At 38.8% G+C, this 19,083-nt stretch overlaps 1 protein-coding gene across 2 annotated transcripts; it reads left to right on the forward strand.

Annotated features, from left to right (window-relative positions):
• Nucleotides 1-7,864: 7,864 nt before the first annotated feature.
• LOC117790709 (fibroblast growth factor receptor homolog 1) lies at nucleotides 7,865-17,374 on the forward strand. 2 transcript variants are annotated; one of them, XM_034630243.1, is made up of 2 exons: nucleotides 7,865-8,279; nucleotides 13,007-17,374. In XM_034630243.1, exon 2 carries the CDS (start codon nucleotides 13,514-13,516, stop codon nucleotides 15,869-15,871), a length of 2,358 nt encoding a protein of 785 aa, XP_034486134.1. In that variant the 5' UTR covers nucleotides 7,865-8,279; nucleotides 13,007-13,513; the 3' UTR covers nucleotides 15,872-17,374. The 2 variants fall into 2 exon arrangements, with proteins under 2 accessions (XP_034486134.1, XP_034486135.1); XM_034630244.1 differs by lacking the exon at nucleotides 7,865-8,279 and adding an exon at nucleotides 10,936-11,464.
• Nucleotides 17,375-19,083: the final 1,709 nt, after the last annotated feature.

The raw sequence follows: 19,083 nt of genomic DNA on the forward strand, positions 1-19,083 counted from the left end.
GCTCCAAAGTCACAAAAGGCGCTGATTTTGATGGCTCCGGTTCAGTGGTTCAGTGGTTGAGTGGCTGCTTTGTCGCTTGGTGGCCCACGGTGGCAATCGGCGGGTCTGATAGTCATACGCGGGACCATAAACGGCATTGAGGAAATTATAAAGGCATAAAGGCGAGCTCAAAGAAGTCGCATGTGCCACATGCCGCATGCCGCTTGCTGCATGCCGCATGACCGTATGCCGTAAGCCGTTGTGCCGCATGTTTGTTGTCGAGGATCGGAGTCTCAGGTGCAGACGTTGTCATGCATATGCATTTGATTTATTAACCTTTCATAGCCATTCGTGTCGACAGCAACAACAACAGCAAAATCACAAAATTAATGCGCATTGAAACGCCAAACATGCAAACCACAGCGAAAGAGACGGACAGTGTGCAATAGAGAGGGGCAGAGCGGGCGGAGAGACACCCGTCCATACTGGCCAGCGATCCTTTCATGTGCTTCGACATGTGTTTGATGCCAAAAACAGCGACGTGCTCCGAAATCCGAAATCTGGGGCTGCCAAGAAGTCCGTTCCCGTTCCCGTTTCGTTTCGTTCCGTTCTAACTAAATGTAAAGTAACTAAGTATGTACTACACACGCATGCTGGTGGCCCCAAGGTGGATTCGAGGCAGCACCACAGCTGCTGCTGCTGTTGCTGCTGCCACAGGGTACAGTTATGTCAGCGACGTTTTTGGAAGGCCTGCCCAAATGCCAGACAAAGTGGCACGCAGGCAACCACAACCACAACCGCAACTGCAACCACCGCCGACGTCTGACAGCAAATACGGTAGCCTTTTGTGGAATGGATCGCTAAACGCGAATTTCGAATCGCGAATCGCTTTCGAACCCAACAGACAACAATAAATTTGCGTGCCAACACTTTTTAAAATCTACAGACAGTGTGCTTAAAGGGTATGCTCAATTCAATGCACACTTGGAAGAGAGCATATAAAATAATTTTAATTCAAAATTCATTAAACTGTTTATTTAATTAAGGCTCACTAGTTTTTCACTAGTTGTATCCCATTTATCCACATTCTTCTAATTGTTAATCTTATGCTATTCTCTCTAACATATCTAAAAGCGCAGTTTATTCTCATTGTAAATATTTGATTAAATATTAGACACAATATATATATGCACCTTACAAAGCTCCAATTATTTTTAAAACCGATCATCGCATGAAATGAAACTTAACGAAAACTTCAATATGATTCTAAATCTGTAGTTCTCAAGCAAACACTTCAAGTATTGCCAATATAGAGTATCTGTTGATCGATAGATCATTTTGTTCTTTTAGCTCTTTGACTTGTTCAAACGCTTTGGCATTGTGTAACCTGCCCAACATTCTAAGTACCCAGTATGTATTTAAATGTATCGTATGTATGTACATACATGGGGATATGGATATGGTAACATGTTCAGCGTGTGTGGGAAATTTGCTGAGCTGATCGCCAGTAGCCAGCCAGCAGTGGTTGCAGTGGTTCCACTGTGTCTTTCGGACCAGGTGCAGTTATGATTTATGCGCCTCGTCGTTGTTATTGTTGTTGTTCTCCTCGTTTCCCTGTTTCCCCTGCCCGGCATTGACTTGGGGGCTTGGGGGCGCCGCCTTAACGTTTCCAACGGCGTAAATTATATTGGGCTTAGCATAAATCGTCAATTACAGCACATGATTATTATTAGGCATTATGGCCCAGGCCGGCTAAAGGACGGGCCTAAACCTGAGGGCTGAGAGCCTGCAGCCTGAGCTTCAAGCTTCAAGCCGGGCCACGCCCGCGCCAAGCCCAATCCGGCCAGGGGTCTGCTAAAATGCGCTCTTAAGCGCCAGTTTTATGGCAACGCAGCAGCATCCTCCCAGCCAGGCTTTAAATTATGGCCTAGTACGCAATAGCCGCCTTGCCACAGCTCTTGTGGATCACAAACACACAAAATATCCACTAAACTTGCTGGCTGAGCAGAGTTGGACATGTGACACGCGTGCTCGAGCTAACAAACCACAAATTTTATTGCCCAAGATGTTACCATAAGTCTATTTATTAGTTGTGTGGCAACGCTCGAGTGTATACGAAAAATTAATACGAATTCGTGCAATTTTATTGGCTGTAATCGAAGCTGATATCCACTATCGATCATTTTCGTGTCGTGCTATTCCATCTCTAGCGCCGTGGCGAGTCGAAGCCAGAACTGTTGAGGCAACAGTAGTTGGCTAAGAGATCGTGTTGCTTTGATATCTAACTAATATAATTAATACACCTTTCATAAGATGAGGCAATGGTTACTTGTAACAAAAAACAAGATATCAACAAAAGGTCTCTCCTAAGCTGATTTACAATTTATCGATAGCCAGAGACAAGCTTACAGATATACGTATAACAAGCACATATAGATACATATTCGTATGATCTTCAGCAACAACAACACAATATAAATCAATCAAAAGCGTACAAGTTCATTGACAGCTCGCACAGCTTGCCAGCCTCAAGCCTATAGCAACAACAACAACAACCACAACAACTATAACAACAACAACTGTAACAACAACAAGCGTACAGCAAACATGATCCATGATCCTCTTGCAACGGGTCTATGGCCGGTTGGGGCCTGTCAAATCGCCGGACCACATTGTAAGTTATGATTAGCTCAACGCGCTCAAGATTTAAGACCGGAAACGTTGTCGATCGATAGCCCAGCTCTCTGGTAGCCTCTCTCCCTCATTCTCTCTCTCTGTATTTCTTTATCTCTATCTCTGTCTCTGGCGGCAGGCCAATAATTCAAATTCAAATCTCAATAGTTTTGAGTGATTTGAAATGTGATTTGCGCTTTGTTTTGACTGCAGGCAGCATTGCATTTTTATTGGCTTTTCAAGCCCGCATCATCTGAAATCGAAACTGAAAACTGAAAAAAGAAAGACCACAAAGTAAGGAGGCAGTGTAGAGAGGGAGAGAGAGGGAGATGGCTGAGCACCCACTCGATGACGCCAAATAGCAACGCATAGTTTTGCATAAATTATGGCAAGTTATTGACATTGTCTGAGGCTGCTATCGATATAGACAACTGCTAAAGCCAAGAAAATGCTAAGAAGTCTAAAAGAACTAGTCGAGAATGATAGGCTAGGAGATACTTTGTATTCGATATATTTAGATCTATATTTAAAAAATCTAGTATCGAAAATTTACTTTATAAAGTGAATAACATGTCTTAGCTCATATCTTTGAATATCAACTATAATTTTAAAAATATACTTTTTTGTACTTATAACTTACATTGTATAAATTTTATTTGATCCTTTTTGCCCTTCTTTTAATACAGGGTATTAATCATTATTCCACAGCTACTGCATAACTATACTCTGTTTGTCTTTAAGAATTGCCTAAAAAGTTTCAAAAAGAATATTAACTTAACTGTAATGGATATGATCATTGCTCATTGAAGTACACTTACACTTCACTTTAAGAAATTTCTTACGCTCTATCTATCAATTAGAATAAAGCAGGGAATAACACCGGAACCAGTACCAGAACCTTTAACCGAAACTAAACGTTTCATTTTTAGTACCGGAACTGAAACTGTAACCGAAATAAATTCTTTGTCAAGAACCGAATTCCGAAACGTTTGTACCGTACGGTTGTGGTAGGGTTGCTAGGTCAAAGAGTTGTCCAACTTCCAACTGTCATAACTTGATCAAAACTGAACCGATTTTCAAGCGGAATGTAATTTTAATCATGATTTGGCCTCTTAATTAATTCTGCATTTAAATTTTTAACATCTAAAAAATTTGATATTTTTTCGATTCTAAGTCATCTAACATCCAGATTTCTATACGTACCCCTTGACATTTTTTCAAAAATTTTGATCTCTCATAACTTCATCAAAAATTTACCGATTTTCAAGCGGAATGTCATTTTGACCATGATTTGACCTCTTAATTAATTCTGCATTTAAATTTTTAAAATCTAAAAAATTTGATATTTTTTCGATTCTAAGTCATCTAACATCCAGATTTCTATACTAACCCCTTGACATTTTTTCAAAAATTTTGATCTCTCATAACTTCATCAAAAATTAACCGATTTTCAAGCGGAATGTAATTTTGATCATGATTTGACCTCTTAATTAATTCTGCATTTAAATTTTTAGCATCTAAAAAATTTGATATTTTTTCGATTCTAAGTCATCTAACATCCAGATTTCTATACTAACCCCTTGACATTTTTTCAAAAATTTTGATCTCTCATAACTTGATCAAAACTGAACCGATTTTCAAGCGGAATGTCATTTTGATCATGATTTGGCCTCTTAATTAATTCTGCATTTAAATTTTTAACATCTAAAAAATTTGATATTTTATCGATTCTAAGTCATCTAACATCCAGATTTCTATACGTACCCCTTGACATTTTTTCAAAAATTTTGATCTCATAACTTCATCAAAAATTTACCGATTTTCAAGCGGAATGTCATTTTGACCATGATTTGACCTCTTAATTAATTCTGCATTTAAATTTTTAACATCTAAAAAATTTGATATTTTTTCGATTCTAAGTCATCTAACATCCAGATTTCTATACTAACCCCTTGACATTTTTTCAAAAATTTTGATCTCTCATAACTTCATCAAAAATTAACCGATTTTCAAGCGGAATGTAATTTTGATCATGATTTGACCTCTTTATTAATTCTGCATTTAAATTTTTAGCATCTAAAAAATTTGATATTTTTTCGATTCTAAGTCATCTAACATCCAGATTTCTATACTAACCCCTTGACATTTTTTCAAAAATTTTGATCTCTCATAACTTCATCAAAAATTAACCGATTTTCAAGCGGAATGTCATTTTGATCATGATTTGACCTCTAAATTAATTCTGCATTTAAATTTTAACATCTAAAAATTTGATATTTTTCGATTCTAAGTCATCTAACATCCAGATTTCTATACGTACCCCTTGACATTTTTTCAAAAATTTTGATCTCTCATAACTTCATCAAAAATTTACCGATTTTCAAGCGGAATGTCATTTTGATCATGATTTGACCTCTAAATTAATTCTGCATTTAAATTTTTAACATCTAAAAAATTTGATATTTTTTCGATTCTAAGTCATCTAACATCCAGATTTCTATACGTACCCCTTGACATTTTTTCAAAAATTTTGATCTCTCATAACTTCATCAAAAATTAACCGATTTTCAAGCGGAATGTCATTTTGATCATGATTTGACCTCTAAATTAATTCTGCATTTAAATTTTTAACATCTAAAAAATTTGATATTTTTTCGATTCTAAGTCATCTTACATCCAGATATCTATACTTACCCCTTGACATTTTTTCAAAAATTTTGATCTCTCGTAACTTCATCAAAAATTGACCGATTTTCAAGCGGAATGTCATTTTGATCATGATTTGACCTCTAAATTAATTCTGCATTTAAATTTTTAACATCTAAAAAATTTGATATTTTTTCGATTCTAAGTCATCTAACATCCAGATTTCTATACGTACTTAACTCATAACTTCATCAAAAATTTAATCGATCGATATGTTTGCCATTTTAGAAGCTTGTTGAATATTCAAACTGCCTTAAGACGAACACGATCGTTTCTGTGTGGTTGTCGCTTTTATTTTTATTTTTTTTTTCTTTCTTGAGTTTTCCCATGGATGCAATTCGAACTGTAGCAATTGGCAACGTGGCATATTTTGCATATAATTGGCAATAAAACTTCATGTTAATGTGCAATTAATCATATTAGCAATTAACTTTATGCTGTTTGGTTGCGCTGCACGAGATCGTCGCCGATCTTCGATGATCGTGTCGCAAACTCGCTTAGATGCCAATGTCAGTGGCATATGCAGTTATCCCCCTCTCATTTCCGCTCCCTTACCATCTGACTGTCCCCTTTTCCCGGTTCGATCCCGTTTTCAATTCCCATCTTGCTCTCAGGCTGAGTTGGGCCAATTTTCAAAATTTATATCTATGTACGAAATCCCAACAACTTTGCTGGCCTATGTTTTGGCCAAATTGAAAAACATACGGAAGCCAGTGGAGAGCCGGCTGCGACTACGATTGCAACTGCAACTGCAACACGCTGCACAGATGAGTTGCAAGTTGAGTGCATAAAATTTAAGTATTATGATCGTACATTGCTGGGGTGCTACTCGCTTTACGAGGCCGTAAACTGGCGCAAAACAAACGCATATTAAATGCAAAATAAAGTGGAAGTACAATTAAGGCAGTCCTACTAAGAAATACCCTGTATTCGTGGTAATTTTACAAACATTTCTATAATATTAAAATGAATTATATGATAAAATTTTAACGATTTTTCCATAGATTAGCTTCTCTTTAAATTGAGATTCACTTATTTAAGCTTGTTAATGTATGTACTTATTATTAAATGGATTATTATTGTAAAAGTATGTATACTTATTAAAATACTGAGTGATAAAATTATAAATATTGACACCCTACTTTTAAGAAATTTGTATGGATGCAGGGTATTGAAAAGAAATTAAAAAACAATATTGATGAGTGTAAGCGGTAGACACTAACTAGCTAGCCATCAATTAATCAGTCATGCGTAACGCCATTTGGCACTAAGCGGGGCCTCCACACAATTGACAACCAATAATCGTTAATTGTTTTTCAGTTTTTCTTTATTTTTCTAAGGTTTCCCTCTTTTATATTTGATGTATTGTTAAGTGCCTCCGCCAAACCCTTTGACGATTGACCATTGTCTTTTTGGGGGGATCTCAGCGTGTGTTCTTTGATGATCTTCAAGTGTCTTTTCATTAGTGCTCTTTCTTCTGCCAACTGCCGAATTTTGTAGTTTTTGGCTACTGGGCATGCGACTTGGCCATAATTAATAACTGTTAACTTACTTAGTGGCCGCATTGTGGCAACTAATGAATCCCATTTCCATATAACTTGGCGTTTCATATCTGACGGAATGCGGCGTGAAGCATGTGACAAGCTTAAAGAACTTGTTAGCCAATTGATTAATGTGCCCCCAAACAAGCCCAAAAGCCAACAAACTGATACTTGTCACGGTGCGTCTTCTATCAACTATTTATCCTACGACAAATACGATTTATTAAAGAGCACATAAGCTGAAGATTTAATTTATGAATTTAATTTAATATTTTGGGCTATTAATTTTCTTCTTTTTTAAAATTTTTATTTTTATTTAATTTAATTGCTAATTTAAATATATTAAATCAGATTGATGGCTCCTGATCTTTCTTTTGTATTTATTGATATTATTATTATTTTAAAATATTTGCTTTTTACTCTCTCATAATTTCAAATCAATTTTGTGATTTAAATACAACACGCAGATCTAATTTGCTTATCGTATTCCTTTAAAATTTCGATTCATTGAATTTTTGTTTGAGCACAAAACTATGCAACACTTTCGAGATCGCAGTTGCAGTTTTTCATTGTCCGTTGAGCGATTTCTTTTTCCATTTCATTCTCATTTCAGTTGAGTTCAGTTTTAAACTCAATTTCTGAATAAATTTAGAAAACGCTCAATTACATTTCACTTTCCAAGGGAAGGCCGCACAGCATCGCCATACACACCAGCACCATGTGTGTGCCAGCCACAACACACACACGCACACATACACACACTGCGCTCTCCCCTCATATTCATGTAGTGGGTTATACAATGTGTGTTGTTTATGAAGAGGTCTGTGCCGCGAGTTATTTCAGCAAAATACTCACTGAGGGGACGAACATTGAACAGCAGCCAGTGGCACACTCGGTTGTCGGTTGAATTCGTTTCATTCTGGGGCTCATTTAATTGAAGAGATTTATTTGTCGAGCGCTGAGCATAATTCTCAGTTGCGATCCGACGATAGACCCCATCGAACCGAACCGAATCGTATGAAGGCAACGAGTACCGTTATTTGGATCGACAACAACGGCAATAACAATAAAAACCAAAACAATTATTAATACTAAATACACGTACGCAATAAACATTTTATAGAATTCTTTGTGTGGTTCCTTTCCATGCAGTGTGTGTTTCAACAGAGTCAAGTGTGCATTTGGTTTTCTCGAGTGCCGCGGAAATATTTCTGGAATTTAAAGTGGAGCGCGAAAAATGCTGAAAAATAACATAAATAAAGTATAAAAACAGAAACAGAAAAACCAAAACAAAACAAATAGAAAGAATATAATATATTATTTACGTGAATCGTGACACAAATTGGATACGACATTTTGCAATATCTACTCAATTCTGAGGTAAGTTTCTTTCTATACATTGCGTATTTTTAGTACATGTTCTTGTTATATTATTTTAGATAGTTTTGTGTGTCTCCTCTCCTTGGCATTACTTATGCTTTGCTTTGCGTAATTGCGCAAATTATTTGTTTAGACCACTTTTTGATTGACCGCACAGCAATTTGACTTTTTAACCCGTTCGTTTTGTTCTGCTTTTATGGGGTAAACAAATAGCAACAACTATTTTATTGTGGTCCCATCCAATTTGCGTGTTGCCTTCGTCGCAGTCAATCGTTCAATTATCAAAACTGCTTTTATGCCCCTTCAACCCATTTTGTGGAAGGGGTCTCCACATCTAGCCTCCCCATCCACGGCACATGCCACAAATTTTATGCTTTATGACCAAATTGAAAGCACTTTTTATTTTGTTTTTGGAACACAACACAAATTACCGCTAGTTATTTGGTTTTTCCCATGAAATTTTCAACTTTATCTTTCAGCTTTTTCCACAGTTTTCTGTGTTGTTTATCAACACATATCGGCTGAGAGGTCGGCATTATTCCCGCACTACAGATATGAACATGCAATATTTTTCTCGCCGCATAAACAAACATTTCTAAATTATCTGTCTGTACAAGTTAACTCGCATGTGTCTGAACTGTCGGCGCAACTTTACGCCACATTCTGTGCTTCTGTTTTTCATACCCTGCAACTATAAAATGTGTCAATTGGATATGATTAGTTATCATCAACTCACAATCGACTTTACAGTCGAGCTGTTCCGTACTAAAAAAGTTTTCATTAATTCCAACAACTTCTTATTTACATATCACAATCGCATTTTATTTGAAAAAGCTTTGGATTCTTGCAGACATACATACATACATATATATATTTGTGCAGAATAATTAATGCATAGATTCAAGTAACAGCTGGTAGCGATAGACCCAAGCGAATTAAAAGAAAAATAAGCAACTAAAAATTCTGGAATAGATGCATTGTAGTTCTCTACAGAGTATCTGGTAGTCGTGCTAGTCTTGCCTACACATTTATTACTTGTTGCTTCTGTTTTGTTGCTTTTGGCAGTCGCTGGATTGTTCCATTTCACTGTAGATCGTCACAAATCCATTTGTTTAGCTTTTTGTTGAGCTGTAACACTTTGTTTAGCTACCCGATGGGTAGATCGCTTACACATACGTACATACGCACACCCGAACACCCGCACATTCACACACCTGAGCTATTTATTTAGTTCATAACCTTCGGGAACTCACGTATTCGCGTGCATATTTAATGTGAAATGCAACGAACCAATCCGAATTGCACACTTCGATTGTAATTAAATCATCAAATTTATTTTCGAATATATGAAATTCTTGTAGCTTAAGTTGATTTGAACTTGAAAAGTTTGCTGGCCAATTTTGAAATTGGAATACTTGCTCAATTGTTTAGGTGAGAGAAAATTATTGTTTATTTGGCAAATAGTGCAAATCATGTGTCTATTTTTGGTCCGAGCAGGAAATATATTATATTGTTAAATGGGTACGAAGGTCAGAACGGGGCATCGGTAGTAAGAACTTTTGTGGGTCTGACGTGATCAGGAAACTCGTGGTAAGCAACCCTTCCGAATGTGCATGGCCCCGACTCGTGCGACTCGTGGAGAAACAGACGCCGTCAACACATGCAACACATGTGGCACGAACGGCAAACAGAAATTGAGGCAAGTCACAGCCAGGCAAACAGGCAGGCAGGCAGGCAGGCACAGGCTATTGTAGGTAAAGTCAGAGAGACCCTGTCCCGCCCCTGGATGTTGATGATGTGCCCACATGTCAGACAGGGCGAGGCAAAGACGATGCCTCTGAGAGAAGTCCCTCAATTCGAATGACAACAATAGCGCACCAAATGCGACTCAAAAACAATATTTTTCCTTGTCTTTGGAACGGGTAAACTCCAATACGAATCCAACGATCTCTTTGCAAAAGGAAACGGCCAACAGCGGGAATATCATTAAACAAATTTGATACCCTGTAAAATATGCAAATTTAAATGAAAGAACGATATGAAAGTATGCTTACTAAAATAGTTAAAGACTAAGAATGGCATTCCATTGGATATAACCAGTGTTTATAAATTATATTTTTAACATACAGGTAAATGTGTAAACTCAAAGTCTAATATGGCAAATTAATGTGTTACAGGGTATTTCATAGTCCTTCATTTGACTTGCTTACTGTTTGTTTTTAATTTCTTTTAATTTCGGTTGCCTCTGTTCCACAGATGTGGGCTGAAAAGATCAGATGAGAGCACTTTTAGAGCGACTGTGTCTGTTTTAATTAAGCGAGAGTAACCGCGGGAGTGAGAATATTATAATAGAGGGGCAGAGAGAGAGAGAGAGTAAGTGAGGGATATGTAGACGGAGAGAGAGAGGGAGAGAGTGAGAGAGAGAGTGCATCGACACGCATATGTGAAAAATTAAGGCTGTCTGAAAGCGAAAAGGCGCAAAAGATGCGGGAGAAGCGAAGGCAACGATCGACGACGATTTGAATGCCCACCCGGCAAAAATACCCAGCACACACACACACACCAATGCACAATTGAGTGTGTTTGTGCTCTACGAATACATACATACATTGAATTTAACGGCAAAAATAAAAAAAAACATAAAAGTGGAAGCAGGGCCACTAAATTGAGTCGTTTGAGGCGCAGTCGCAGTCGCAGTGGAAGTAACAGTGAGTAGGACGCGTTGTCAGTTGTTGTTAGTGTTGTTGCTGGTGTTGTTGTTGTCGAGCGTAGGAGCATCTGTGGCTGTGTCTGCCCTCTGGTAAATGGTGCTACAAAGTTTCGTCTCTGTTGAATTTAGAACAGTTTTCAAACGGCGCTGCTGAAATTCACAACGTCGAGCAGCGCGCTGTAAAAAAGATCGGAGAATAATCGCAATTTATATCGCACCCTCAACACAACAAATTATATAGAAGACTTTTACTGTTCTCCCTACAGTTTCACTCTTTCTCGCTCTCTCTATCTCGATCATTTGCTCTCTGTCACTCTTTCGCTCTGTTGTGCATCTCTAAATGTATCTGTGTTTTTGTGCAAAAAATAGAACAATATCGAAAAAGTAGCTGTCATTTAAATGAACTACATGCAGCTGTAGCCTGTGTACGTGTATGTGTATTTGTATGTGACTGTGCCATTGCGAGTACTTCTAGGTAAACACCTCTCTTCCCCCCCGCCACAGTGATTACCCTATAAAAACTGTTAAACTATTTTAAATTTTATGCGGGCTTTATCTTTGGTAATACCCCAACTGTTTCTGAGTTCGCATAGCTTACAAAATTGTGAAAAACATTGTGATTGCTAGCTACAGTTGTACCACGTTATGAAGAACCCAAACGGTCTTGAAATATTATAAGTTAGTGCATTAATTATATACAAAGTGGGAAAAGTGAAAACGAACATTTAACTTAATAAGTAAAAAAAAATTTAATATCATATATTGTAGTAAAATTTTAAAATTATCTCCTAGGAGAACAGAATTTTTTTTTATTTCTGTGATTTAATGTAAATATTTTCTTTTTATTATTTGAACACATAAGTCTTTTTTAAAAAAATATTTATTTTGCTGTTTACTTTGAGTCATTTTATTATTTAATAGTTTTTCCTTTGGTTGTATAGCTTTCTGAATTTTATTTTCCTTATAAATAACATTTTTAATCTTTAAGATCCCTAAATAAACAGTCCTGTGACGTGATCTCATTTCTTAAACTCAATTTGTATAGCACGCGCTAAAAAAAATAAATCCAGCGGAAATGTGCGCGACATTTTAATTGAAGCTCGCCAAAATGTAAATGGCTTTTAATCAGTTGGAATCACAGTTATGAGCTCTGAAATTAATTGAGAAGCACTGAAATTAATTTAATTTAATTTAATAAAAAAAATACAATGGAACGAAGTGCAATTAACCAATAACATACATTTTTCAGTCGAAATGTTTATAAACAAGGGAAACGAAATCGATAATTTTTACGAGTTTCGTGTGAAAGTATTTTGGTGTATTGCCAAAAAAGAAATAGGAAAATGGCGAAAAATGCGAAAACAAATATCGATTTGAACTCAATATATATTGGCATTTTCCGGTACACAAAGCGGATGTGCGACTTACACTTTGCTACATAGATACAGTTTAATTGTAGATCTTTCACCCTTTACATGTTTTTTCCTGGCTAAGTATATGTATCTCTGGCTGTCTTTTACGTGCTCTCGTGCTTTTGCGTGCGATCTGATAAATGTGTATCTATAAATTATACTAAATGAACTTCTTTGGTGTTGCCTGGAACTCCCTTTGAATGCAGAATGTCACAATGACTACGTCATTATACCCTAACAATTGAGGTGGCTGCTAAAGTAATGCATTGTCTACAATGGATCAGTTTGAAATTCCCGATTAAAATCAACTAAAATAGTCTGCTACAAGCATTCAATTAATGTGTTTCATATCTCACTTATAAAAGTTTTGAGTATTTTTGTGGGTAAAACTTATTTTCAAAATACAATACCAATCGTATTAAATTAAAAATTTTTATTTACAATTACGTTCTAAGGCCTACATATATTTAGATTTTATATATTGCATTTAAATCAGTAAAAAAATGTGTTAGGTTATTTAAGTAGAGGGTATCTGCAGTTTAATATTTGAAATATATTTTGAAAAACGGAAACAAGCATAAATCTAATAGTATGCATTTTTCCAGGTGTTGCAGTCAACCAGGCAGCAGCTATATATATACACATGTGATCTAGGAAATGCACCACGCCCACGAAAACGACGATCAGATCAGGGAGTGACATGTGAGGCAAACATGGCTGCCATAAATCCATCAACGCGCTGAATAAATCACAAGCCACAGGCGACAATAATTAAGAGCCCATGAGTGCACAATATTTTTGGGAAGTGTATTTCCGTTACCCAAAAGGCAAGGTGATCATCAGAATCTGAATCCGAATCCGAAGCATCCGATTCAGATCAAAAGGCGCCGCTCACACACACATACACACACACACACACATGTTGCTGACGATCAAGTTGAGCAACTGTTGTTATATCCATCTATAAATTAGAAACAGAAAAAACAACATAGTACTAGAAGATCACTGATCTGCCAGAGAGTAAAGTGAGGGAGTGTGTAGCGTGCGCTCTCTCTCTCAGCTAAAGTGGATTTCCGGTGAATAAAAAACAACAACAACAACGAGAATAACACATGCGACAGAGACACAAAGTTGCGGCAGTTGCAGTTGCAGTTGCATTGAAGTTGAAGTTGAGGCGCAACCCCATTTGCTTGGAAAGAGAGACAGGAACCGGAGACCCGAGAGCCCAAGTGTCACTTAGGGGCAGAGTTACAAAAATAAATAGATACCAAAGATCGTGTGGCGGCAACAGTTGTTGCCACAACGTTGCAAGCACCATGTCCCGCTGTCTGCTGCTGCTTCTGGCGCTCTTCGTCCTGTCGACGGCAGCGTTACGATCGCCAGCAAATTCACAGGAGCTGAGCAAGGATGAGGACGGAGTCGCCACGAATGCTTCACAAATCGTGAACAATGTCAATGCAGATGATGATGGACTGGACGCGGATGAGGATGACAAGATGAGTGGCACAGGGGCTGGGGCAGGCAGCAGTGGCAGTGGCAGCGGCAGCGGCAATGAAACTGCCGAACAGTTTCCACCTCGATTCAGGAATTTGAAAAAGATCAGCGGACTGTACACCCGACCCTCGGGGTCATCCGTATCACTAAACTGTCAGGCGGTGGGAAATCCAGAGCCAAAGATTACCTGGTATCGCAATGGGAGCACCGAATTGACGCGCACTTATGGCATTTTCCGCAGGACTAAATGGCAACTGATCATGGAGGACCTTGTGCCGGAGGATAGCGATCAATACTCCTGTAAACTGTGCAATCCCCTCGGCTGTCTCTCCCACGCGATGAATCTGATAGTCAGCGATCGTGTCAACCACAAGCCCATCCTCCTCAAAGGACCCGCCAACCTGACGCTGCTGGTCAATGAAAGCGGCCAAATGGAGTGCAAATATCTGTCGGACTTAACGAGTAAGAAGGCTTGGATCTTTGTGTCCTGCAAGAGCAGCAACGATTGCAACACGAATCGCACTCTTCTTGCCGAGGATGTGGATCGGCTGGAGCTCACGAATGTCACGCAGGCTCAGGAGGGCTGGTACACCTGCATCGAGAGCAACAGTTTGGGGCAGTCCACAAGTAAGGCGTATGTGCGAGTGGCGAGTAGTCGACAGGAGTTGCTGGAGGTGAATCTTAGCAGTGTGGTTCGAGAGAATGCCACAATGGCCATTGGGATCATGGTGATCGGGCTGCTCATCATGATTTGCATCGCCTTTGTGGCATATGCGGTGCGGAAGATGAAGCACGAGAAGCTGATCAAGCAACGCATCGAAACGGTTCATCAATGGACGAAGAAAGTCATCATCTATAAGCCATCGAGTGGTGGCGACTCAAGCGGTTCCATGGACACCATGATTATGCCAGTGGTGCGGATCGAGAAGCAACGCACCACTGTCCTCCAAAGTGGCAATGAACCGGTGCCCTTCAATGAGTACGAGTTTCCCCTGGACTCCAACTGGGAGCTGGCTCGCAATCAACTCGTGCTGGGCGCGACACTCGGCGAAGGCGCCTTTGGGCGTGTCGTCATGGCCGAGGTGAACAACGCCATTGTGGCGGTCAAAATGGTCAAGGAGGGTCATACGGATGACGATATTGCCAGCCTGGTGCGTGAAATGGAGGTCATGAAGATCATCGGACGTCACATTAACATTATCAATCTGCTGGGCTGCTGCAGCCAGAGCGGACCTCTCTATGTCATTGTGGAGTACGCACCACACGGCAATCTCAAGGACTTTCTCTACAAGAATCGACCACTCAGCAAGGAACAGCTGGAATGCTCACAATCGGCACCACCGACCACGCCACAGCACGTGATCACCGAGAAGGATCTGATCAAGTTTGCCCATCAAATAGCACGTGGCATGGATTACCTTGCCTCACGACGCTGCATCCATCGCGATCTGGCGGCACGAAATGTCCTGGTCAGCGATGATTATGTGCTTAAGATTGCTGACTTTGGACTCGCCCGGGATATACAGAGCACCGACTACTATCGAAAGAACACCAATGGACGTCTGCCCATCAAATGGATGGCGCCGGAGTCGCTGCAGGAGAAGTTCTACGACTCCCAGAGCGATGTCTGGTCCTATGGCATACTGCTCTGGGAGATCATGACATTTGGTGGTCAACCGTATCCGGCTATTATGTCCGCCGAGGAACTTTACAGCTACCTCATGTCCGGTCAGCGCATGGAGAAGCCGGCTAAATGCTCCATGAATATATACATTCTGATGCGACAGTGCTGGCACTTTGATGCCACCGCCCGTCCGCCCTTCACGGAGATCGTGGAGTACATGGACAAGCTGCTCCAGGCTAAGGAGGAGTATCTGGATGTGGATGTGGCCAATCTGGAGACGCCGCCCTCCACCAGCGACGAGGAGGAGGAGGAGGATGCTTCCGATATGGAGCAATCGCGCTATCACTTCTAACTGATCGATAACGATAGTGGCTCGATAACAACAGCTGATCGCCAAATAAAATACTGTACATACTTAGCTTTCGGGCTATCATCTAACGATAAGTCTGTAAATCGCTTGAAATTGAATGCACCAAAGGCATGAACCAAATAATTATTTGTATTAGCTCTAAGTCAGCTCTAGGGTAATATTAAATATATTTGTAATTGTTTTAAAACACTTTTAGGCTCTTCTTACTTGTAACTTAAATAATTGTTTTTTTTTTTTTTAATATATATAAAGTCTGCTTTGTAAATAAATTTCATAGTACTTCTTAATCAAAATGTTTTGAAAAAATAATCTCGAGAGCAACAGCTCTGCTTCACAGTATAAACGACATGAAGAATTAATCCGTATTTTTTTTACAGGTAGGCTGAATACGGAACTAAAAGAATTAGATATTAATATCAAATACAAGTGCGATCAAAGATCGGAGTTCTAGAAAACAAATAAAGAATTTAAATTAGTGAATAGAATTTCGAATAACCAAATTTTGGGATATACTTAAAAACAAAACGAAAAATTGTATAATAAGAGAAAATTATAAAATCCAAAAAATATTACTTCATTGATTAAAGCACATTTTTTAAATGATTCAACTCAATTTTAACACATGAAAGCAGATTTTTTATATATTTAAAATTTACTTTATATATGTTTAAAAAAATATTTAAATCATAAGTCCTGACTTCAGCAGGCCAGGAAATAAAAATTCCTGTCATATAAGAAAAAAAAAAAAATTAATGGCAAAGTTTATTTTATATGAAGTTTGACAGGATTTTTTATATCCGAGCCTGCTGGAGTTTTAATGTACACCTAATTTTAAATTCGTACAATGGTTGTATTTGCATATGTTGTATGTATTTGTATTTCAACTAGTTTTTGAACTGACTTACGTAGTATTCGAATTAGTTAAGTTACGAACAACAACCAACAGATTCTTATGAAAAATTGTTTATGTACATAGAATTTAGCTTTGCATGATCGAGTGCCTTATCGAACAATAAATGTTGTACTCATAGTCTTAACCCAAAAATGAACAGAGCCAAAAACATGACCAAGAGCCAGATCATGACGTCTCAATTTAAAAATCTGTGAAAAATATTATAACAACAACAACAACAAGAAAAGCCGTCGATTTGGACCGCACGAGGCACGCGCGTCACTAAACGAGAAAATGATGAATGAAACGGCTGGCGGTTGATTCCCCTCTTGCAGGTTTTGCTGAGCGGGTCGGGTGGGTGGAGAGTCTTGAACCCTGGGTCTTTAGCAACAACAGCAGCAGCAACGGCGTTGGCGGCTCGTTTGTTGACGCGCCAAAATGCCACGAGCATCGACGTCCAAGTCGCAGTCGCAGTCGACGTCGACGTCAGAGTCAACGTTGCTGCCTCTCCGCGATGCTGGCGATGCAATTAGACGATAATGTAACCAAGCCAAAGATATTACAGAAAATAAGAAATAAAATGTTAAATTAAAGAATATAGGCTTACCGTGTGGTATTAGAAGCCAGAGGGCGATTGTTGACCGAGTTGTTGTTGTTTTAAAATCGATTGCAACATGGTTTCATTTAATTCGATTCCCACAACAATTTAATTTAAAATTTGCAAAAGCAGTAATAAACATAATGTAATTTGAATATAGATGAAGTATAAAGTCTCTTTTAGTATATTGAAAAGTTAACAGCATTTTCTGAACTCGTTTATCTAGCTCTAATTAAGTTTAGGATTCTATGGGAGATCATTTTGAAGCTAAGATAATTGCATCCATTCATTCCCTATCCTCCTAATATAATCCATGTTGTTTTTACAGATAAAAGTACTAATAGATAGAAATAGTTAATCCGTTTTAGCATCTACACATCCACTGATCTTAACAATATCAAAATATGTTCCAGAGCTATATGGTGGAAATGAAATATATTTGCTTATTTATTGTATTTCTTGCATATTACTAGATCTCTGAGTGACCCACTGTATTACAAGACAAATTTTCATCGCTTTCCACAACAGATCATTAATTATGCAGCATTAGGCGATCGATGATCGAGCGGATCGCCAACGCAGTCGATGCCTCGATTATTAATCTCAATATCTTTTGTGTAAACTGCATTTTCGATAATTTATCAATTCAGTTTAGAGGCCTTCAAAAAATCAAAATGGTTATAAAAAAGAAGTGTGGCATTAAAATTGTTTTGTCTGTTGTTTTAATTAGGGCTTTGGGGATTCTGTGGGCGTGATGCGCGATGCGCCTCTAATGATCGGAAGTTTGACACGTGTCTACAATAGAGGGCGTGGGCGCAGTCCCGCTGCGACTGACCACAACCACAATGAAAATGGGCGTGGGTTGGACCCCGCCCTAGCTTGGTCAATTGTTGCGTGAATATGTTAATTGAAAAATTTGTTAATTGAGCTATGAAATAGCATTTCACCAGAGCTACTTCTCTGACCATAAATTCGTACTATGATCTATCTGTCAGCTGTCCAAATATGCGGGCACTTAACTAACATAATTCGTAACGATCGTCTATCGATCGTGCCGTCAGGTGCGCAATATCTGAGCTGTCTCAACTGATCAATTAATTTTAGTTTCATTTTCCTTTTTGGCCAAAAGTCGCCTATTAATTTGCATGCGCTTTTTGTGTTTGTCGATCGACTGGCGCGATCGAGCACCATGTGCCTTGCCACAGGTTGCATGCACCACACAGTCGCAGTTGCAGTTGCAGTCCCAGTCTCAGTCCCAGTCCAAGTTCCAGTCTAGTCCAGTCTCTGGTGTGCTGTTCCATTTGAAACAATTTTAAAAGTCTACAAATTGCCTGTCCAATCCACCGATCTCACTTACTGCCCGCCGCCCCCTTTGGCTGCCAGTCCGTCAGTCAGTCAACTGCCAAGACAAAATCGATTGCACAGCTCCGATTTGACCTCGTCTTGCGGTCTGTGCGCAGTTTTGGAAAGTCTCGGCAATGTCTTGGCTTACGGTTCGGTCGTCTCGAGTGCTGTTGAAGTCCAGTTTCCATTCCGCATCTGACATAATTGTTTTTGTCTTGATAATTTGATTTGCATAACTATATTTTTCATTTGAATACCGACTGAAGTCCGGCAGACAGCTGGAGTTTCTATATCTGAACTTGTGATTTTTCATGGTCTTTAGTGTCTAATGGACACATGAATTTAACTCTTTAGCAGAAA

This window comes from Drosophila innubila, assembly GCF_004354385.1.
Source record: "Drosophila innubila isolate TH190305 chromosome 3R unlocalized genomic scaffold, UK_Dinn_1.0 2_E_3R, whole genome shotgun sequence".
NCBI classification, from domain to species: Eukaryota; Metazoa; Arthropoda; class Insecta; order Diptera; family Drosophilidae; genus Drosophila; species Drosophila innubila.